Source organism: Amblyraja radiata, chromosome 1, assembly GCF_010909765.2.
Source record: "Amblyraja radiata isolate CabotCenter1 chromosome 1, sAmbRad1.1.pri, whole genome shotgun sequence".
Lineage (NCBI taxonomy): Eukaryota > Metazoa > Chordata > Chondrichthyes > Rajiformes > Rajidae > Amblyraja > Amblyraja radiata.
This window is the reverse complement of record NC_045956.1, coordinates 3,080,499-3,105,052: the sequence shown is the minus strand read 5'-3', so window position 1 is coordinate 3,105,052 and position 24,554 is coordinate 3,080,499. Positions and strand designations below refer to the sequence as shown.

At 40.6% G+C, this 24,554-nt stretch overlaps 1 protein-coding gene across 2 annotated transcripts in view; it reads left to right on the top strand.

Moving 5' to 3' along the window:
• The window catches only part of LOC116968299 (probable protein S-acyltransferase 23), a 44,665-nt gene extending 23,919 nt beyond the window's left edge, over positions 1–20,746 (top strand). The window contains exons 4-10 of one of the 2 annotated variants that reach the window (XM_033015063.1): positions 1,508–1,570; positions 4,265–4,410; positions 7,989–8,085; positions 13,796–13,948; positions 18,807–18,979; positions 19,236–19,401; positions 20,349–20,746. In XM_033015063.1, coding sequence (XP_032870954.1) covers positions 1,508–1,570; positions 4,265–4,410; positions 7,989–8,085; positions 13,796–13,948; positions 18,807–18,979; positions 19,236–19,401; positions 20,349–20,543 — 993 coding nt within the window. In that variant the 3' untranslated portion in view covers positions 20,544–20,746. The remainder of the gene's footprint in view (positions 1–1,507; positions 1,571–4,264; positions 4,411–7,988; positions 8,086–13,795; positions 13,949–18,806; positions 18,980–19,235; positions 19,402–20,348) is intronic. The other variant, XM_033015152.1, reaches the window with a different exon arrangement.
• The last annotated feature ends 3,808 nt before the right edge of the window (positions 20,747–24,554 follow it).

Genomic DNA, 24,554 nt, shown 5'->3' with positions numbered 1-24,554 from the left:
CATCATGTGAATAAAAATTCATATAGAACAAATGAATGAGCCGGAGAATCACAGAGGGGGTGCAGCAAGAGAGGATGTTGCAGAACTCTCATCGGAGAGGGAGAACTTCTTCAAAGCCGGCATAATTGAGGAGATTTCGCAGTGGAGCAGACAAAATGTGTAGGAAGGAACTGCGGATGCTGGTTTAAACCGAAGACAGACACAAAATGCTGGAGTAACTCAGCGGGACAGGCAGCATCTCTGGAGAAAAGGAATAGGTGATGTTTCAGGTCGAGACCCTTCTTCAGACTGAGAGCCTGGGGAAAGGGTAATTAGAGATATGGACAGTGATATAGTTTCTCTTTCCCCTGACTCTCCTTTGTCGGTGGTTCGTGAAACAGATCGCGATTGTTGTGACTTGTGAATTGAGTCACTGGGAGACTGAAACTGGTAAATATAGTAGCATTTATTCTTCACGGACAGACACTCTCGGACCCTCTTAGTGATATCACCAAACTCAAAATACTTTTAAGTATTTATACTTGTAAGAACAATGGATAAAAGAAGGTGATTCACTAAAATGTCAATACCTACAATAACATTGTTTACTTTATTAAGGATATACCGAGATACAGTGAAAAGCTTTTTGTTGCATGCTAACCAGTCAGTGGAAAGACAATACCTGATTTAGAGATTGTAGTGTTTAATAACCTGATAGTTGTTGAGAAAAAGCTGCTCCTGAACCTGGACGTTACAGTTTTCAGGTTCCTACATATTCTTCCCGATGTTTGGAGTGAAATGAGTGTGGCGATGGTGGTGTGGGTCTCTGACGATGCTGATGAATAAAACACAAATAAACAGTTATGTCCCTTACTGTGTGAAGGGTAAAGTAAAAAAAACATACTTTCTATTTACAAAGTCTCATCGTAAGATAGTGCAGTCTACAGCTTATCTCTGTCAGGTGATGCCTTTCACTGAATGGATACAAGAGTCAGGCTGGTGACCACCATTACAGTGCATTTGGAATTAATTTCCTGCTTACAACCATAAACTAATATGATATTATGACTTATCTCCCCATGAGCTAGTCATATAAAGTTTGAAGTTCTGCTTGCTTGTCTACTCTTTGTACAGAATAACTATAATTTTAAATTACATTATTAATTGACCCACCAATGGTCTCTCAATCTTTCCCAGAATTTTACTTTCAGCATGTTTTAATAAGATGCTAAATCTGGTGGTCTGGATTTTGGAGTCCAGTCACTCAATGCTATTTTACATTTTATAATATTTTCTGACTTACATTATAAGTGTAAATGATTCCCAAAAGAGAACTTAAAGTTAGCTCTTCATTGCTTTACCTTGCAGAAATTCATTCTGGCAATGGTTCCAAAAATCAAAATGTCTCTGGATTTGTGTTAGTTCATAGGAAACCAAAGGATTGACCATAAAATCCTACCAGAAATAGCTTACTTTTCAAGAAATTCAAAATGTTTTACCCTAATAATCAGCTTTTATTCTTTTCTAGACACCATTGCATTTAGCTGTCCTTAGTGGCAGCCTCCTCACTGTCCAGCTGCTGTGTGAGCAGGTAGGTTAAACAATAGAAAAGATGTCTACATTGTAGCTCAAGTTCAATCCATGGTCATTCAACAATTTAGAGAACTTAGGGCCATTTTATGTGGTGAAAAAATGGTCAGTATCATAACGGTATGTGCCAGGAAATGATCATTTTTCTCAGACTTGAGAATATTATGTACCGGAGTCAGTACTGCAATCATACTGGGTTTTTTTAATGGTGAAGCCTGCGTTGGATTTATGACTCAACCTTGTCCCCGAGGGAAGCTCATATTGATTATTATTAATTGCTTTTTAATTTCTTGTATAGAAAGCGTATCACTTTATTCCTGCACAATTCTGCAACATAACACTTGAACTAAGAAGTTTCATTATTAATGGTGATGGGAAAAAAACAAATCTGATATGATTTCTGCATCAGATTTCATTCAAAGGTTACAAAGGTCTTTTATTGTCACATGTACCAATTAAGGTACAGTGATATGCGAATTACCATACAACCATACAAAAATAAAAGCAACAAGACACACAACTACATATAAGTTAACATAAACATCCACCACAGTGGATTCCCCACATTCCTCACTATGATGGAAGGCAAAAAAGTCCAATCTTCCTCTTTATTCTCCTGCGGTCGGGACAGTCGTAGCTCCCACATCCGGTGATCGAAACTCCCGCGTTGGGGCGGTCGTTACTCCCACGGCTTGGAGTTCCCGAAGTCGGTCTCTGACCAGAGATCACGGGCTCCGTGATGTTAAGCCCGCAAGCACCCATGGTTGGAGCTCCAAGGTCGATCCCTGGCAAAGGGATCGCGAGATCCGCGATGTTAAAGTCCCGCGGTGGAGCTCTCAAAATTGGTCTCCAGCAAAGGCCGCCAACTCCTTGATGCTAGGCTGCAGTACAGTACTGAAAAAAGAGATTATGGATGAGAAGGGAATGGAGGGTTATGGTATGAGTGCAGGCAGGTGGGACTAAGGGAAAAAAGTTGTTCGGCACGGACTTGTAGGGCCGAGATGGCCTGTTTCCGTGCTGTAATTGTTATATGGTTATATGGTTATATATTAGAAAAAGTTTCTAATGGTGGCGCCACCCGGTGGATAACAACTAAACTTGAAAAAATATCCTTAAGAGATAAGTACAGCCAACTAGTATTGGAATATTTCTTAAAGAATAGTGGTTCAATTTGTTTTCCCAAGATTACATCACAATGGGAAGCTTGGACTATCGTGCCAAGTTGGCCTCCTAAAACTGTTAAATCCATTCGGCTCCAATTTCCTTTCTGATCCGCTCTACCAACTGAATTGTAACATTGCATTGAATAGAGCACATGATATCCATTAGGCGTTCAAGGAGGCTGGGTGAAAGGGGTGTGGGACAGTGAAGAGACAACAGTGGGCAAGGGCACATGTGTGTGTGTGAGTAAGTGAGTGAAAGGTAGGTGTTGCTGTGTGTATTATTAATTAGTTTCCATGCAGCGGAGTCTGCTGTCCAGTTGGCTTGTACTACCTTGCCACTGAATTGTGGCCTCTGTCAGGCCTATGGGGTACATGGGACTGATGTGCAACAGTTAAACCATATTTAAAAGAAAATACAAACAGCCAATTTCCACGTCGCTGTGTGATGTTTGGGACCTGAAATGTCAGAATCTTCATGGATAACCCTGGTCGGCAACAGACCTGAATGTCGCTTGGCTAACAGCTCGAGAACTCACACACTTTGACATCATTATCACGGCTCCGTGTCAGGCACAACAGGCAATAAGAGTCCATCTTAAATAACAAGGCAGTAGGTGAACCTTCTACTGGTGGGGTCAATCTTCTGATGGTGAGTGACATTACTTTCATCAAGAATGATCTAGACTGACAAATCAACAACTCCCCTTGTGAAATTATTGAACTCATGACCCTTCAGCTCACACAAACATGAAATCAGTATGGTGATCTTTTCACACGCCCTAACCCAGGAAGCTATAGATTAGGCCAATCTTAACCTGATTTTGAAACCTTCCTGATTCACGAACTATAGGGAGATAAACTGTTCCTCCTCGGTGACTTCATAGCTGTAATATTATTGTAAATAATAGAGACTCAAGAGACTTCAGATACTGAAATCTGCAGGAGGAACTGAGGGAGTCAAACAGTATCTGTGGAGGGAAATGGACAGTTGACATTTTAAGTCCGTGCCCTTCATCTGGATTGAAAGAGTAGAGAGGCAAGCGATAGGTGGACAAACAAAAGATGGGGAACAATGAGAGGTCTCACATGACATCCGCTGAAGAGATGAAGAAAAGTGCATTCCTTAAAGAGACTTTGCAGTGGACTATTATAATAGAATCAAATAAGGCTGCAGATTCTGGAACCTGGAATAACAAATAATTTGCTGGTGGATCTCAGCACGTCGAGCAGCATATCAGCAGGGAAAAGGACTGTTAATGTTTCTGGTCTGGACCCTTCATCTGGACGGAAAGGGTCGAGGAAGATAGCCAAGACTGTCCATTTCCCGTCATGGATGCTGCTTGACCAGTTGAGATCCTAGCAGATTGTTTATTGCTCCTGACTGCAAACAACTTACACAAATGGGAAAATGAAGAAGATTGTTGGTCAATAAAATTAGGATATTTAATTAGAATCAAATCTTTTCCAAAATGACTTAGTTTAGCTATACTATTACCAGCAATCCTTTAACTTATTCTTCTTTCTCGTTTCAGAATGGAGAGGAATTAGAAAATGAGGATAAAAATGGAAACACACCTCTGAAACTTGCAAGAGGTCAACAGTGTGAAGATATCATTGTCTATTTAGGAAATACCATCACTAGTCTATCAAAAAGTCGAAATCTGAAATTTGACTGGAGGTAAAGTAAGCAAATAATTTGTTTAATTTACTTTCTATAAATATAACACATTATTACAGATGCAGCCACAAAAAACAATTTCTGGCAGTTTTACAGTTGAGTTTCGAAAGCAAAAAAAAAAAATTTAAGAGCATTTGCTAAATTAACAATTATGTAAACAGCACAGAGGAATTACCATCAAAGATGTGCAATAGGAGTGGATAAAAGTGTATGTATTTCTTACTAGTTTGTTTTAAACATGAGGATGACAACATCAATAATGAAAGTAGACAAAAATGCTGGAGAAACTCAGCGGGTGAGGCAGCATCTATGGAGCGAAGGAAATAGGCAACGTTTCAGGCCGAAACCCTTCTTCAGGCTGAAGAAGGGTTTTGGCCCGAAACGTTGCCTATGTTCATGGTATTTTTCTTGGCATTGAAACATTCACACAAAATCTTGAACATCTATCTCACATGGTTTATCATGTCGTGCAGAGACCGTGCAGAACATTTGTAGCTGGTTGTAACTTCTGAGAGATCATCTGTATTTCTATTAAACCTATAAAATATTTTCTTTGCATTAAGCAGCAGAGATGATCTTCTTCAACATTTGCATAAAACTTTGTACTTCACTAAAGATCTGCGACTACCAACATGTAATCTAGTAAAGTGCAAACTTCCTGAAGTCATGACTGGTGAACAGTACCCATCTCAACACTACTTGAGAGCAAAGACATAATCACAAAAAGACGCAAAGTGTTGGGGTGACTCAGCGGGGAATGCAGGATGTCTGAAAAATATGGTTAGGTGTCTGAATAAGGGTCCCGCTTCGAATCGTCACCTATTCATGTTCTCCAGAGACATTACCTGACCCCTTTTGTGTCTATTATTGCAAACAAGCATCTGCGGTTCCTTGTGTCTAAAGACATACGATGATACAATACGATAGAACTTTATTTTTGGCAGGAGGGAAATTGATCTGCCAACAGTCATAAAACACAAGATACATGAAATTAAAGTGATGAGTGGAAAGGATTGGGGATGTGCAAAGATTTGGTGGGGGGGGGGGGGGGGGGGGGGGGGGGGTGTGAGTCTACCCCACGACCGAAAAGGAGGAGTTGTACAGTTTGATAGCCACAGGGAATTAGGATCTCCTGTGGCGTTCTGTTCGGCATCTTGGTGGAACCAATCTGGTGCTGAAGATACCCCTCAGATGGACCAGTGTGTCATGGATGGGGTGAGCTGTATTGTCCACGATGCTCCACAGTTTGAGAAGCATCCTCCACTCCAAGACCACCGCCCATGAATCCAACTCCACCCCCATTTTGGAGCCAGCCTTCCTGATAAGTTTGTTAATCAAGCTTGATAATGGCAGCTCTCTCCAGACTTTGCACAAGACTATAACATAGAATCTTCCATGGTCAACAATAATCATAAGCAAATGATCAACAAATTATAAATATGCAAATTCAACACTTACATTAATCGATGTCCCTTTAGGATATATTTATCTGTTCTTATATATTTGGCATTATCATTGCTTGTTTATTGAGGCTGTCCTGATCCCTGGCCAGGATAGGGAAACATAGAAACATAGAAAATAGGTCCAGGAGGAGGCCATTCAGCCCTTCGAGCCAGCACTTCATTGTGATCATGGCTGATCGTCCCCTATCAATAACTCGTGCCTGCCTTCTCCCCGCATCCCTTGACTCCACTAGCCCCTAGAGCTCTATCTAACTCTCTCTTAAATCCATCCAGTGATTTGGCCTCCACTGCCCTCTGTGGCAGGGAATTCCATAAATTCACAACTCTCTGGGAAGTTTGTTCTCACCTCAGTCTTAAATGACCTCCGTTTTATTCTAAGACTGTGGCCCCTGGTTCTGGACTCGCCCAACATTGGGAACATTGTTCCAGATGTTGGGAACATAAGTCCCGCGGCAATTATAAAGCCGAGCCGGGTGATGCAAGGCTGCGTTCCGGGTCTTGGTGTTGGAGCCCCCGGCGTGCGCTAACAAGTCCTGCGGCCATTTAAAGCCGCGCCGGGCGATGTAAGGCCCCGCTCCAGGTCATCCTCAACCCCGCAACTCGGGCGGGAGAAGTCGCCGTTGCTGAAACCCCGAAAAACAGTCTCCCACCAGAGACCCGCGGGCTCCCGGTGTTACTGTCCACCAGACCTGCGGTTGGAGCCCCCGAATCTCCTAGGTCGGGTCGCAGCAGCGCGCCACCACAGCTCCTCCCGCTCCGAACTCGGCCAGCTCCACGATGGTGGGTAAGTCCGCAGCTCCGCGACTGGAGCCCCAGGTCATCCCGGTTGGAGGCCGCTCCACGGTGCTCGGCCCCAACGACAACGGAGACCCGACAGAGAAAAGGTCCGGTTCTCCGTGCAGGGGAAAGATTTTTAAAAGTTTCCCCACCCCCCGCCCCCCACACACATACCCAGTTTAAAAAAAAATAAAAACTACATAGAAATGAGACAAAAAATAAAAAAACGACAGAAGGACTGCAGAGGCCGCTGCAACGTGAGTCGCGCCGCCCACCCGACTCATGGTATTGTATTCTTCAGACCATGCTGGAAAATTGTACAACTGTGAAAGAGTTCTCCCAATTTAAACTCAGGTCCCCAGATATTTGTTAGGAAATCTTTGCAAGGTCAACTGGACTGTGAGTGGCTTTGCTACCTTTACCAGTGTCTTGATCAATGCAGGTTGATCTGTTCAATTTGTGTTAATGCTATAAACAGCGCACTATATTTTTTCCATGGCTCATTTGCCACTTCCACAAATGCCATTCAGAATAAACCACAGGAATTCATTCCCATAAAGTTGATCATGCTTCCCATTATGGATATCTTGGTGGTGGACTAATGCTAACTAATGTTTTGCTTTGAAAAGAGGTTTACTAGTGACAAAAGTGATTTATTTTACCTTCCAACAATTAATGTTTTTGTTATTGTCAAAAGAAATCCAAAAACCTTTATGGTCCCCTCTTTCAACAAACAGACTAAAACCTTATCAACTGTTGCATTAGGAATTGAACGTGTAGGATTTTATTGTTTTACCACCAACTCGGATTGAAAATTCTTTACTAACAGTGAGAAACATCTTTTGAAAAATGATTTCTTGAGAACTTATTACATCCCTTCTGAGAATTGCCAAATGTTCTAAAGTTCTTTATCATATAAGATGTTTTGCATCTGCAAAGTAATGATCAGGTTTCCAGATGAGCTGCAGTACAATTACTTTTTTCAAACTATTTTAGTTGTTCTTTTTTTTAAATACCATTCCAGTATTTGGAAATGCAATTGAAGAAGACTATCTTTGTAATTCCTATCACGAGCAAAGGGTGAAAATATATAGACCCCATATGTTAGCTGTACCATAAATGAATCTACATCATCATTTAGATTGGCTATAGTGAAGACAATGTTCAATGCAGAATTAATGATAAGTATTAGCAACCTTCTTTGTTTTCTGTTGGATTTATTTTTCTGAGCAAAACAAGGATATTAACTTTATTTTCTGTATCTTCCAGAGTTCTTGATTGAATTCAATCCCTTAGTAAAAATCAGAAATCTAATTCATATTTTCTAATTCTTTACAGTGCATTGGTCTTTGGCCCACCAGGAAAATCAAAGGGGCCAATTCTTTTCTTCTATGGCTGTTTGCTGTTGTGGGGTTACCCTACCTATTTTACACAGGTCAGTAAATTCAGACATGCTGAAGTTATAGTCAGCTGATATTCAGCACTGTGTGCGATATTTTACCAGAAAACCCACTGTGATACAATACTATATGATTTCTATTATACAACATTATGGCCAGGATTTTGCAGACAGTGATGAAGGAAGGAGTTTAGTTTGTACACAACACCGACATTGGTGGAGTTGTGGACGGTGAAGAAACCTGTCAAAGTATGCACCAGGGTATAGATAGTTTAAAGATATGGGTGTAGAGGCACCAAACGCCGTGAATAAACGGTTTCTTTATTCAGGCATTATAGGTTAGATATACATGCACATTTAGTCCTCTAACACAAAAGTTTTTGCTGCTGCTGCAAGGCTGTTGCCTCTTGGGCTCGAGCTGAGGTGGCAGGACACTCACGCCAAGAGAGAAGAGGAAGAGAGAGAGAGGGAAGGTTGACCCGGGGTTTGTTGTATAAGGCACACCCCTACACCCCGTGCCAACTCCTTCCCGCCATTGCCCAGTCACGTGACCCTACCCCCGACTGCCGAGGGTTCGTGTAGCAAGTGGCCTAACCACCGGGTGAAGAAATTGAGTTTAATCTGACCAAGTGGAAAGGTATTGCACTTTGAGAGGTCGAATGTAAGGGTAAAGTATATAGCTAATGGTGAGATCTTTGATAGCATTGATGTAGCAAGATCAGTGGGATCTTGGGACCATTGCTCCTTGACAATGGCAGACAAGTAAATAGAATGATAATGAAGGCAGATAGTTTGCTTGCCTTCCTTGTTCGGGATATTGATTATAAGAATCAGGAGGTTGTGTTGCAGCTTTATAAAACTTTGGTTAGGCTACATTTGGAGTATTATATGCAGTTCTGGTTGCCCCATTACAGGAAGAGAGACTTCAGAGAGGGTGCAAAGGAGAGGTTGACCAGAATGTTGCCTGGGTTAGTGGTTATTAGCTCCAAGGAGAGGATGGATGAACTTGAATTATTTTCGCTGGCACGTCAGAATCTGAGGGGACAGCTATTCAGAACACGTTGCCATAGCAGCTAATTGCTAATTTTAAACCATCGAAAAACAATGTTCCAAAATTTGTGCCATGAAACCAGTTGTTGATATATTGATTGAAATTTGCACTTCTTCAGAATATGTCATGTTACTGGTTCAAATCTTCTGACAGGATTTGTGTCAGGCTTGCTAATGTAATTATATTTTTGACCCAGGGCTTTCGTGGAAGTTAAGCAATTGCTTTTTAAGGTTGTTAAAGCAATTTATGTCTGATGGACGTTTGATGAATGTCAAAACAGGAAAGTAGACTATTATCTGAATGGTGGCCGATTAGGAAAAGGGGAGATGCAACAAGACCTGGGTGTCATGGTACACCAGTCATTGAAAGTAGGCATGCAGGTGCAGCAGGCAGTGAAGAAAGCGAATGGTATGTTAGCATTCATCGCAAAAGGATTTGAGTATAGGAGCAGGGAGGTTCTACTGCAGTTGGACAGGGTCTTGGTGAGACTACACCTGGAGTATTGCGTACTGTTTTGGTCTCCTAATCTGAGGAAAGACATTCTTGCCATAGAGGGAGTACAGAGAAGGTTCACCAGACTGATTCCTGGGATGTCAAGACTTTCATATGAAGAAAGACTGGATAGACTCGGCTTGTACTCGCTAGAATTTAGAAGATTGAGGGGGGATCTTATAGAAACTTACAAAATTCTTAAGCGGTTGGACAGGCTAGATGCAGGAAGATTGTTCCCGATGTTGGGGAAGTCCAGAACAAGGGGTCACAGTTTAAGGATAAGGGGGAAGTCTTTTAGGACCGAAATGAGAAAAACATTTTTCACACAGAGAGTGGTGAATCTCTGGAATTCTCTGCCACAGAAGGCAGTTGAGGCCAGTTAATTGACTATATTTAAGAGGGAGTTAGATGTGGCCCTTGTGGCTAATGGTATCAGGGGGTATGGAGAGAAGGCAGGTACAGGATACTGAGTTGGATGATCAGCGATTAACATATTGAATGGCGGTGCAGGCTCGAAGGGCCGAATGGCCTACTACTGCACCTATTTTCTATGTTTCTATGTCAAGAATTATGCATTACAAGCATTATATTAAAATTGTTCCAGTTGTGGACACCAAGTAGGAAACTGTAGAAAGAATATATATAATGTGAACATATGTTAACATTACTATTAACTCGCACTAAATTTAAAGAAGAAAACCAGCTGGCCACAAATAAGATAAGTATAGTTTGACAAATGTGTTTCTGAAAATGTATCTTTTCACCATGATGGCAAAACAGTATGCCATTAATGGAGGGAGACAGACAAACGTGGTCCAAGTCACATGGGTGAAACAGACGTGCAGAGTCTTTATCAACCATGAAAGTGAATGTGAGTTTGAATTCAATGGATGTGATGAGCAATTCAGATCAACATATATAGAAAATATTTGGTGATTCTAATTGTTCAATTTGATCTATTTAATCGTGCAGAGCATTTGGCTAATTTTGGATAGAAAGGGGAGAGTATTTGTTTAATCTAGCATGAAGTACTTATGGATTATCAGCTCATTTGATGGAACAGAAAGTTTAAGAAAAGCAAATTAGTAGCAAAATTGCACTGACAAATATTTTCCTGTGATTGTGGATTCAACTCCAAATTTCTAGCATGGTGGATTTCCAGCTTCAGATTTGATAAATTAAAGTGAGAAGCCATGGGATGAAAGTGAATTTTAGCCATTACAACATCAAATAGATCAAATAAATCACTTGCACCTCCTCCAACCTCATCTGCTGTATCCGCTGATCCAGGTGTCAACTTCTCTACATCGACGAGACCAAGTGCAGGCTCGGCGATCGTTTCGCTGAACACCTCCGCTCAGTCCGTCTTAACTTACCTGATCTCCCAGTTGTTCAGCACTTCAACTCCCTCTCCCATTCCCAATCTGACCTTTCTGTCCTGGGCCTCCTCCATTGTCTGAGTGAGGCCCAGCACAAATTGGAGGAACAGCCTCATATTTTGCTTGGGTAGCTTACACCCCAGTCGAATGAACATTGAGTTCTCTCACTTCAAATAGCCCTTGCTTTCCCTCTCTATCCTCTCCCCCTTTCCAATTCTCCCACCAGTCTTACTGTCTCCGACTACATTCTATTTTTGTCCCGCCCACTCCTCTGACATCAGTCTGAAGAAGATTCTCGACCTGAAACGTCACCCATTCCTTCTCTCCAGAGATGCTGCCTGTCCCACTGAGTTACTCCAGCATTTTGCGTTTACTTTCAAAGAGATTTAAGTCTTGCATATTTCATGCTTATGATGTTGAACAACTAGATTTAGATGTTTTAAGTGGCTGACAATCATACGACAATTTTACCAATATTTTGGGGGGGAATATAAAGGGTCTGAACCAACTTATGTGTTACATTTCGTGTAATGATTATTCTATAACTTTAGTGGAGGTTACCAGTAATAATAACAGCTGTTCATGTGTTGTTATAGTTTGCATTAATCGCCCCTGACCAAAGGAAGCTAACTTAAGGGGAAAAAAGTTTCCTACAGCACTTTACTGCCACTGATGATTTTTTTGGTGCAGAGCTATGATGTAAAAGGCACAACTTCATTTTTATTTCACATCCACTCCAAAACGCAACCCTACCTCTTTCCGACACTTCCCTACCATTCCTTGACCTCACCATCTCCATCGCAGGGGACAGACTCCTGACCGACATACATTACAAACCCACTGACTCACATGGCTATCTGGACTACACGTCTTCCCACCCTGCCCCCTGTAACGACTCCATCCCCTACTCCCAATTCCTCCGCCTACGCCGCATCTGTTCCCAGGATGAGACATTTCATACCAGGGCATCGGAAATGTCCTCGTTCTTCAGGGAACGGGGATTCCCCTCCGCCACCATAGATGAGGCTCACACCAGGGTCTCATCCATACCCCGTAACACTGCTCTCTCTCCCCATCCCCGCACACGCAACAAGGGCAGAGTCCCTCTGGTCCTCACCTTTCACCCCACCAGCCGGCAAATACAACACATAATCCTCCGCCATTTCCACCACCTCCAACGTGACCCCACCACTCGCCACATCTTCCCATCTCCCCCCATGTCTGCCTTCCGCAAAGACCGCTCCCTCCGCAACCCCCTCGTCAATTCTTCCCTTCCCTCCCGCACCACCCCCTCCCCGGGCACTTTCCGTTGCAACCGCAAGAAATGCAACACCTGTCCCTTCACCTCCCCCCTCGACTCCATTCAAGGTCCCAAGCAGTCGTTCCAGGTGCGACAAAGGTTCACCTGTATCTCCTCCAACCTCATCTACTGCATCCGCTGCTCTAGATGTCAGCTGATTTACATCGGTGAGACCAAGCGTAGGTTGGGCGATCGTTTCGCCGAACACCTCCGCTCAGTCCGCAATAACCTACCTGACCTCCCGGTGGCTCAGCACTTCAACTCCCCCTCCCATTCCCAATCCGACCTCTCTGTCCTGGGTCTCCTCCATTGCCAGAGTGAGCAACAGCGGAAATTGGAGGAACAGCACCTCATATTCCGTCTGGGGACCTTGCGTCCTTATGGCATTAACATTGAATTCTCCCAATTTGGCTAGCCCTTGCTGTCTCCTCCCCTTCCTTAACCCTCTAGCTGTCTCCTCCCACCCTCCCATCCGCCCGCCCTCGGGCTCCTCCTCCTCCTCCCCTTTTCCTTCTTTCTTTCCCCACCCCCCATCAGTCTGAAGAAGGGTTTCGGCCCGAAACGTCGCCTATTTCCTTCGCTCCATAGATGCTGCTGCACCCGCTGAGTTTCCCCAGCAATTTTGTGTACCTACCTCAGTAAAGTCTTGATGTGGGATTTAAATCCATGATTCAGAGGTGAGAATGCTATTGTCATTCAAAATCACCAATTGAAATGTGAACGGAAAGTAAATACATAAGTAAAATATTATGGGGCAGGATTTATAATTTAACAATATTTGCCTTAATATAATATCTGCTACATTGAAATGTGTTCATACAGAGAAATAGTCTGGGGTATTTCAAATAGTCCCAATTTCATAGCCAACTCGGCTCTCTAAAGTATTCAGAACAAACCTAACAATCTTCACAATTACTGTATTTTAAATATCCACCTCAAAACTTAATTGCAAATTGACTGAAAGCAATAAGGAGCTGATTTTAACCTGAAACAGGTTGTGAACTGTGGTGGAGCTCTTATTTGACACATATGGTTTAGCAAAATCTGTCAGAATAATGTGAGCCTCTCAATTTGATATCTATTTGATATCCAATCCAAATATGTTCCCTAACCTTGTGAATAACATACACTGAAACCTCTACATGTACCATTACTTCTGATTTGTCATTAGTAAATAAAATGTTAGGAACAAATTATCCAATTGAGTTCTTCAGGAGTTTTGATCCAAAAATAGACAAATTTATACTTAACTGAACCACAAAGAATTAAACTTTTATAATTAAAGAACATTGGTACAGCAATGATGTGAATAGGGATATGTTTGCTATAATGCTAAGTTATCAATACATATGGAAAATATGAACTGCAGAATTTTATAGGTATTTTTTCATTAGAATGCTCTATCGAATAGAGAGCATCTCAGTCTGTCTAAGAGGATGTAGTAAGTATTAAGTTACATATATTAAAAGCAAATTCATTAATCTGCCACTAATGACTAGAGTTGCTATCTATTCTATTGCACAGATTGTCTCAATCTCATTGAACAGGCTAATGGGCTTCCATATCACCTTCTTGATCTGCAATGTACTGATGTGGTATCTATTCCTAAAAGCTTCTGTGATGGATCCCGGTTTTCTTCTAAGAGACTGCGAAAAATATGACCATGCTCTCAGACAGGTATAATACCTTGCCTTTGTCATGGGCCAAGGAATGTGTTCCTTGCAGTAAATTTCAAGACTTGTTTCCTCACTAAATGTTTATAGCCAAAGATGAGATTGTTTTCAATTCTAAGCAAATACTTGCATCTATGCAATCCGAAAAAAAAGAATTTTAAAGGATTATAAATTTAACTTTATGCTTGAAATCACTAACTCTGGTCAATATTATAGTAATGGGGAGAGTTGAATTAAAATATCTGTTTACTATATGATATGTAAAATGAATCTCATACTAACAATCATAAGAACTAACTTGTTCTCAGTTACCCGAACTGAGAAGCTGAGACTGACAAGCACAGGACAATTTTAAAAGCTCTTTGACCAAAGAGATGGTAATTCTCAGTCTATATGCCAACACAAAGGCTGCTGTTATTGGAATGTGGACCAAATTCCAAACTGCTGGAGGAACTCAGCGAGTCATACAGTATCCATGGAGAGAAATGGCTAGTCAACCTTTCGGGTCAAGACGTTTCCTCTGGACTGAGAGAGTGGAGGGCAGAAAGCCATAGTGCGGTTGTAAAGAAGGGTATGTGTAGGTAGATCTGAGTGGCGAGAGGAACCAAGGGCGAGCAGGTTACCTAAAATTAGAGACTTCAGTGTTCATGCCATGTAATTTACCAAGACAAAATATGAAGCGCTGTTCCTCCACTTTGCATTTCCACCACCTGTCACATCATCCCCTCCCCATTCCTTTCTGCTTTCCATAGGGACCACTCTCTCTATTACTCCCTGGTTCACTCATCCCTCTTCATCCATCCCCTCTTCCAGGCACTTTCATTTGCAACCATATGTGTAGGAAAAGCTACATCCTCACCATCACCACCATCTAGGGACCAAACATGGACATTGAATTCTCTAATTTCAGGCAACATGTTAGTTTTTCTATTCATCAAGATCCTCCCGCAGATACCACTCTTTCCCACAGCACCCTGCCCCCTTTCATAATCATAATCATAATAGTCATTTATTAGTCAAGGATGTTTTGCAACATACGAGGAATTTGATTTGCCATAGTCATACCAATAAAGAGCAACAAGATACCCAAATAATTTTTTAACATGAACATCCACCACAGCGATCCCCCCACAATCCAAACTTCTTCCCTTCTTTGTTCTCCTGCGGTCGGGGCAATCTTGGCTCCTGCAGCCAGCGGTCGAGCCCTCCGCATCGGGGTGACCAAACTCCCGGGTGATCAGCTCCCCCGCGCCGGGCGATCGGACCCCGGGTCCGGGCTAGTCGAACCTCCTGCAGCTTGGAGCTTACCAGCATCAGTCTTTCACCCAGCTTCTATCCCTTTCACCCCATTTGCCCGTCACCCACACATTCCTCCTAATTGGGTCCATTCTTCCCACTGTTCCAATCTGCTCACCGAACCTCTCTTATTTGGTTGGTTTCCCATCAGATTCCAACATCTGTGGCCCCAGGTTACCTCCATCAATAGTGTACATGCTTCCATTGTTATCTCCACCACCTGATGACATCGATTAATTCATCCCTCCTCACCGCGATCCAACTATCACATGTCAGCTCTTGCCTCACTTCCTCAACTCTCTACACTGCCCACTTCCCCACTGCTCTTTCAGTCCAAGGAAGGGTCTCAAGCCAAAATGTTGACTGCCCTTTTGTCCACAGATGCTGCCTTACCTGCTGAGTCTCCAGCAGTCTCTTTTATGCTCAGTAAACTTGGGTTATGTTAAGTTATTGCATTTGAACTCTGTGGTCTATGAAATGTAATCTAATTAAACACAACATGGTGTTACTGTGAGCAACTATCTAGGAGATGCACTAGGATTTGCAGTTCATTTACAAACTTTTGAATCTACATGAATGGAATTGGTTTCATTTGTATACCGCTGTGTACTACTGATTGTAGATACTCTTGAATCTATTTAGCATAGTGAGAAGACTGATTGCTCACCCATATATTTAAAATAAAAAATAATGTCCACATTGTTAACAGGCAATTGTCACTCCACAAAGGGCCTGGGCAATATAATCTAAGTTTGACTCAAGCCTGTAATTATTTAACAATATTCAGGTCTAGCAAGAAACACTCATGCTTAAACACTTATGAGACTTCTGTGAAGGTTGAGAGGATCTGCTCCATAACTGGAAACCTGCCTCAGTGAAGTCATTGTTTTGTATCATTTCCATTGGTCCTCATCCTGTAGTTACAACTCCAAGCCCCTTTCAGAATTCATTATTTATGTTGTACCTTTCTTCTGCCGAAACCTGCAGTGAATCGCTTTCCAGTAATGGCTGACCTTCCTCTCTGACCCAAAACTTCCCTAATGATTCAGATACATCAAACAATGGGAAGGAACTCGGGCATGGCATTTCACATAAATCTCCCAATGCAATCCACTTCTATTAGTTTAGTTTAGGGATAGAGCATATAAACAGGCCCTTTTGCCCACCAAGTCCACACCAACCAGCGATCACTACACTAGTGTTATCCTACACACTAGAGACAATTTACAGATACCAATTAATCTACAAACCTGCAGATCTTTAGAATGTGGGAGGAAACCGGAGCACCCAGAGAAAACCCAGGCGATGACAGAGAGAATGTATAAACACCATAGAGACAGCAACCATAGTCAGGACCTAACCCGGTTCTCTAGCACTTTAAGGCAGCAACTGACATCGATACCATTGTATGCATATGCCGAGAAGTGTGTTCAGCTGGGGTTGAACAGATTCTAATCTTGTGTGTTGACTCGATAAGAAGAGGAGGTAGCAACTCTACCGCTGTGCCACTGTGCTGCCCTGATCGAATCACACTTGAAACAGCAAGCTCTGAACTATAATATTAAAGCTTCTTGTGACTGTGCTATTTCCAGTAACTCTCCCTTCTGTTTAAATATTTAGAATGTAATTTACTGCAACATTTAAACAAATCATCTAATATTTTATAATACATTTGTCACATCACCCCACTGCTTTCTTGTGCTTTGATGAACTGACAGATAATCTGTTAGTATAAACCCTAGTGATCACAAATGTTTACATATATTTGTATAGTTTCTTCTCTTTGTTGTTGCTGTTGTTCGTGTGAAGGAGTTACTGTCCTTTACTGTGCTCTCCAGCAGCAGTGCCTTTGCAGAGACATTTTCACAATTGTACCAACAAATGTGCCAAATATATCTCTGGAGAGCTTCTGACTCAGGCTGAAATCAGGCTTCCTGACAAAATGACCAGGTTTAAAGTTATTGACTATTTTTTGCAGGATACAGACATCTGATTACTCTCTTTCTATATCCAAGAAATAATTAACCTTCTATTAGATATCATTTATGTAATGTTCAGAAGGAAGTTCATGTCTGATTAATTTAGTTAAATGCTTTGAGGATGTCAAGAACATGGTGAGAAAGGAATTGACTCAACAATCCTTTAAACAGTACAGTAAACACTGATAAATTAGCACCATGAGATAATCATATTTTATTTCTTAAATAGGGAATTAAGAAATATATTGTATTAATTTTTGAGAAGTTATTGAATTATTTTTTTCTTGAGCAATCCAGAGGAACTAAAAATAAAACTCTAAGGAATTGAAGTAATCTAGTGGCATAACAGGTAATTAATACAATAGAATAATAAGTAAGCATGAAATTACAATTGTATCTGCCTCAGTCATTTCCCAGAGATCCGTACTGGCTTTTAATCTTTTGCCGTAGATATGATTTTGATAAAGGGATAGAGAGTTCAAAATCTAAATTTGCAGGTGACACGAGAGGTAGAGTAAATTGAGTAGGAGGGACTTTGGTATTCCAAAATTATATAGACATATTAAGTGAATATACCACGTGTGACATTTGCAGATTCCTCTAGGTAAATACAAGTTATTTGGCTGGTATAGAATCAAGTGAGACACATCAGAAAGTCTTCTAATGTAAGTGAGCAGGGGCACATGTGTGTCCATGACAACAGATCCCTAAAACCTAGTGCTTGGGTATAGAAAACATTTAAGAAGTGGCACTATGTTTTTTTTTCCCAAGCATTAAGTCCGTCATTTAATAATTAAGAGGTCAAGGTTGCAACATGGATGTTTGATCATTTGCCCAATTTGTATGAGACATATTCAAGTGTCACTGGATTACAAATGTGGCCCTCATCGGATCCGTCTTACTCCATTTTACAATAGGTTAATATATTCTAATATATCATTTATTTCCATTGCTGGGGGATTCAGTACAAGAACCCATCATATTTAAATTGGAGGTATGCTACATACCTTAAAATCAAGAAGATTATTTTTCACGTGAAGCAAATGTTTCACCTCTCCTTCCAAAGATAAATTGAAATACTTGAAGTCTTAAGTACTTTAAGTTAGTTAGGGATATCAATAGAATATTGGTGACTAAATAAAGTCAAGATAAATGTCAGCCATGATCTTAATGAATGTTGGGACAAAATGAGGCAATCACATCCACAAACACAAATGTTATTATTCTACATCATTATATGTTAGTGATTTTCATCACCTTTATTCAATAGGGTTGGTTAAATTGGAAGAAAATGACAATACCTTTAAATTACATATACCTTGCACTCCATGCCTTAATTCAATGTCAGTACAGCGTTATTTTAAATATACAGTTGCAGGAATCAGGAACATAGCAGGTTCATCAGTATTAATGAAGGAAAGAGGCAAGTCACAATGTTCTGATAATCTTAAAATAAAAATATTAGTGTATCTTTTCTCATTACAAATGCTGGTGGAAAATAAGTATTTATAGCATTCTGTAATTTTGTTTCTATTTTCTATGAACAGTTTACTTAGATGGTATGATCATTGACATTTCTACTTTTAGGCAGTTTATTTTGATCAGTGGGAACAAGGAAAGAATCCTCTGAGCAGACTTTGCCATACTTGCCACATTGTGAGGCCTCTCCGGTCCAAGCACTGCCGTGTAACAAACCGCTGTGTGGAATACTTTGATCATTATTGTCCTTATATTTATAATGATGTCGGCTACAGAAACAGGTACTGGGGTATTAATTTCACTCGGAGTTTTAACATTTTTGTGCTGTCATTTATATACTTGTGTAGAATGCCAAGTAATGTATAGTTCCTCATATATTGTGTTTTACTCAGGACGTTCTACCTAAGGAATACAAATTTGAAAATAAACCATACTGGGGCATTGTGCAATACAATCCTCACCAAGGAAAAAACATACATGTATAACTTTCCTACTCTAAATATTCTTTACAAACTTTATTTGTGTTTATTTTTCCAGAAATTATTTTTTGGGTTTCCTAGCAACAATGTGCCTTAATAGTGTGATGGGAGTCTACCTTGCTTGGGACTGGTTTAATGAGATGGGTCGCAGCATATTCATTGGAATCGGATTCATATTCCTGTCTGTTATTACCGTCATATCAGCAATAATGACTGGCATATATGTATGTAATATTTTTGTCTTTCGCATTACAATCTTTCTTTCACTAGTTCCTTTCCTTTTTTATGCAACGATAATATAGCTGAGCTTAATATGGCATTATCCATCGTCCCTAAATGGCTTTCAGGAGGTTCACAGGATTTCAAAAACAGATACATGCTCTATATTCTTCATGAAGTAGACACTTAGCCTAATTCTAGATATTGACACAATTAGAAATTGTAAATCATACAAGTTAAAATAGTGCCAGGCTTTCATTTTATGTTGACTTTGTTGCCCTTTAGAGGTTTCCTTGGTTTAAGCAACCAAAATTCAGTGTCAAACTCTGTATTACACCAAGGATCATCTCTAATGCATTTACATTTATAGCCTCAAAGTCTAATGATGTATGCCTGCAATACATCAAACAAAATATATACTAGATATTATGGAGTTTAAATACTGTTGATTATTAATTCATTCAGAAAGAATAACTCGGGCCTAGAAATTCATCAGCAGTCAATAGTGTACTGGATAATAACTATATTGAATTGTACTCCTATAAGATTGGAAGCACAAAACCACATGATCCTACTATAGCTAATTAGGAGAGCTTAAACTTCCATATTTGCTCTCCATTAACATGTCTCCTCCTCTCAGCTATATGCTATTTTTATATCATTGTTGTTGTTACCATCTTTTTGCCAATTTTGGAATTTTCATCCCAATGTTTTCGAACACTATAACCCTTTGATGCCCTTATTCTACATAAAGGCCATAAATGAAATGCACAAGTATAAAATGTTGCTCCGTGTTTGAGCATCTGCAGTTCAGTTGAGCATAATAAATTTGACTCAGGAATACATGTTGTGTTGAATATAGAAAAATAAAACTTTTCATTGCTATCTTGCTTATTGATACTGATACTGAAGAACATCTAATCATACAATATTTAATTGTGATTATTTACAGTTCTATATGGCTGCACTTAACTTAACAATAAATGAACACATGAATCAGAAGAAATACAGTTATCTTGACAAGAATGGACATTTTCATAACCCGTTCAACAGAGGTTTTCGACTGAACTTAATGGAGTTCTTTCACCTAATTGAGCCACAGAGGGAGTATGAACTCAGTATACTGGATGGATTGCACATCATCTGAACAAAATAAAAACCTTGACAAGATCTACAACTTTCTTCTTTCAAAATTAAGGCACAAGCATCCATCTTATATGCATCGTTATATATTAATCTATTTTGAAAAAGAATATTAAGATACACTACCATAAAATGGTCAATTCACTAATTATGTATAATTACGATGAAGTACTTTTCTTTTAACATGTTAATAAATATACAAAAACGGTCTGGAGCAAACATTCTTGCAAAATTATGCAGTTAAAATAACTGTGAGTATTGCTTGCTTCCAAAATCCAGATGTAGGCGTAAAGGACTCAGAATATCCTAAAACCTTGGATGGTGTAATATGAAGTGCAAAGACTGCTTGGCAAAATTCTATTTACTCAGGGAGTTAGTTGACTATAATGGATTATTTTCCTTGGAATTGCTTTTGCTATCTGCAAAACTTGACTTTTAAACATGTATATGCAAAGAGAAATTGTTTCCATTTTCAAATCCACAAGAAATGTTTGACAGTGTTTAAAGATGCACAGATACGCATGGATTATCTTTGAATGTTTTCCAGGTGAGGGACAGAATATTATGGTTTCCCTATCAGTATATGTTTTCAATTTTGCAGAACTATTGACATCTTGATATTTTGCCAGGTTAAATGAAGTTAACTTTCCCCTCTAGAATATATCACATTGTAATAACTCTGTTATTGCAAATTCCTAATGTTTGTTTAATTTATTTGAACTGTTTTCAAATTGTGAAACTCTGAAACTCAAACTTGAATTTGTTGATGAAGATGCCTACTGAATATAAATGTGTCTATAGATTTCACAATTGTGATTTATCAGCTGAACTGAGTCACAGGCTTCATCTCCACCAATTGCATTTGATGCCCTGTCAGCTGCATAACTATTATTTCCTCTAAGATGAATCAAACCAAATGAAAACCAAATATAATCATGTCTGCACTTTGTATCGGCTTATCTTATCATCAAATAATTCTTAATTATAGTTTTCACTTCTAAGCATATATCACATGGCAGTTTAACCCAGATTGATTTCCAAATTGATGACAAAAACTGGAGCAGTAACTTTCCATGAGACTCTACGACAAGGACAGCTGCTATCAAAATTTAAGGTTGAACATGTCATACAGCATTAATATATACTAATGTCACACAGGAGGCTTGGTCTCCCAACGCAATATTCCACCACTCACCCATAGCCCCCAACTGCACAGGCGCAGCTCATTTCCCATCATCGCTAGCACTCTCTCCCCCTCCTTTACACCCTCCCTCTTCTTTCCCTTCTCCTCCTCCCCTCACCAATCCCTCCCTCACCTCTCTCTCCCTCTCCTTTCCCCGACCCTGTCACTCCCTTCCTCCAAAACTCCTCTCCCCTAGACCCTACCCCCTCCTATCCCTCTATCCGCCACCTCCCCACTCCTCACCCCCCCCCCCCCCCCCAGCCCTCCTCACCTCCCCTATCCCCCCAATATCCCTCCTCAACTCCCCCACTGCCCTCCTCTCCCTCTATTCCCCACTCTCTACCTCCCCACAACTCCCCCTCCTCTACTCCCCCCCTCCTCTCCCTCTATTCCCCCTCCTACCCCATTCTCCCTCCTCACCTCCTCCTTCTTTTCCCTCTCCTACCCTCCCCAGTCTCTCCCTCAGTGCTCCTTTTCCCTACCCTCAGTCACTCCCTCCCTCCTCCATAACTCCTCTCCACTCCCTACTCCCCTGCTCCCCCTCTATCCCCTCTCCTCCCCACTCTCCCTCCACAGGATCTCGAGGTTGCCACTCCTCTCCCTTCTTGCGTGCCCCGGAGGAGCATCAGCCGTTGGCGTCCTCAGAGCCAGGTCTCAGATCGGCTTGGAAGCACCAGCGCCGGCAGGAGAAGAGACTAATCCGCGCGGCGCTGACTGGCAGGAGAGGAGATCGATCTGCGCATGCTAGATCGATCTGCGCATGCGCGTTTTTTTACGATTTTTAACCCTTGCTAACATTTACAATAGACCACCGATCGGAACGAAACTTGTTGCACTCGCAGCACAGGAGAACGGTGAGTGAGCTGGCGAAAAATCGTAGCGCTATCATGTACAGTTTTTACGCAAATAGAAAAAACGATCAGAGTTTTATGTATGTATAGATAGATTGAAGATAGATAGATGTTCTCCAAAACTGTGTATTAGTTGTGCCTTAGTGATTTTTACAATTAAGATGCATAATAAAAGAGAGTGTCCAGTTAATGTCTTCAGATTTACAAAAGCACAAACCTGGTCCGAATACTTTTGTTCATTGTAAATTTTACTGTGAATATAACATTGCAAATACAACACATAACTTAATATTTTTTTCCATTTATATCATATAACCCATCCCGAAATCAGCTTCATTTTGCAAACATTTATTTTCGTCACAGCGTTTCTGGAAGTGATAATGTCCTTATATTTAGTTTTTTTAATTTTGTTTAGCAAATGGATTTAATAAGTAATAAAGCTAACTAAACTCTGCAATTAAGATTAAACCAGTCTAATTTATTTATTTGTTTTTAAAATATGCAATGATTAGTAGTTTTATATCAAAATAATTATGCAAACTAATTGCAGCAATGTTTTAATTCATTAAATGTTGTGAATAACATTTTTTGTTTGTGGTTTTGCACTTGGATTCTTTAATCTAACTTTCTGATTAATAGAACAAACATTTACACATATTTTAGGAAACATGTCTGGTAATTTGAAGATACTAAATCCTACTTGTCTTCAGGTATTTGCCTGGATATCAAGTGTTATTTCCCTGAATGTCACTTCAATTAAGGCCACTTAAGCTAGACACAAAATGCTAGAGTAACTCAGCAGGCCAGGCAGTATCTCTGGAGAAAATGGATAAGTGGCTTTTCAGTTGAGGACTCTTCTTCAGATTGAGTGTAATAGGGAGAGCGGGAAAAAAACTGGAAGCGAAAAAAAACCAGGACAAATCAGGGCCAGCAACAGATGACCTCGGGTGAGGAGGTTCCCAAATAGACAGATTGTTCAATAGCAAGACCGGATTAAAACATGGTCATGGAGGTAACCATTGGACTGGTTGTAACAGCAAATTGGTAGATTAAGCAGCAAAATGGAAAAGGCAGAGTCACCGAAGTGGCCTATAGGGAGCGGCCATGTTGGGTGAAGTACCATGTGGAGGTAAAGTGTAACTATTTGGTTCAGAAGTCTTCGGCGAGGAGGCTGAGGCAAGGAGACTACGTTATGTGCTGGGTCTGGAGAAGATCCAGAGAAGGTTTACAAGGAATGAGTAGGGTAACCTATGATGAGCATTTGTCAACACTGGGCCTGCACTCACTGGAGTTTAGAAGAATGAGAGGGGCCCTCATTGAAACATACGCAATAGTGAAAGGCTTGGATATAGTGGATGTGGAGAGGATTTTTCCACGAGTGGGCGAGTCTAAGAGTAGAGGTCATAGCCTCAGAATTTAAGGATGTTCCTTTAGGAAGGAGAAGAGGAGAAATTTCATTAGTCAGAGGGTGGTGAATGTGGTATTCTTTGCCACAGAAGACTGTGGAGGCCAAGTCAGTGAATATTTTAAGGCAGAGTATAGATTGGTTACTCCACACTAACCAATGTAGTGCTTTATTATTAGAAGCTCTGCCTACTACATGGTTCATATTATCGTAACCCAGCTTGTGCTATTAGTCTGCTTGCCGCTACACAGCTGAAACAACATGCTGTTGTGTACTGTAAGTGTTCTTTAATACAATTCTGTTGTATAATGTTTGTGAGAATGACTGGGTCATTTGCACAGAGATGGTTAAATTCTTGATTAGTATAGGTGTCAGAGGTTATGGGAAGAAGGCAGGAGAATAGGTGTTAGGAGGGAGAGATATATCAGCGCTGATTTAATGGGCCAAATGGCCTAATTCTACTCCTATCACTTATGGCCTTATGGAGCTATGTTTTAAAGTCACTTGTTTTGTATTCATCTTTTGTGTGTACACTTAAAGCCTGTTCATAAAATATGAAATATATAAGTTCTGTTT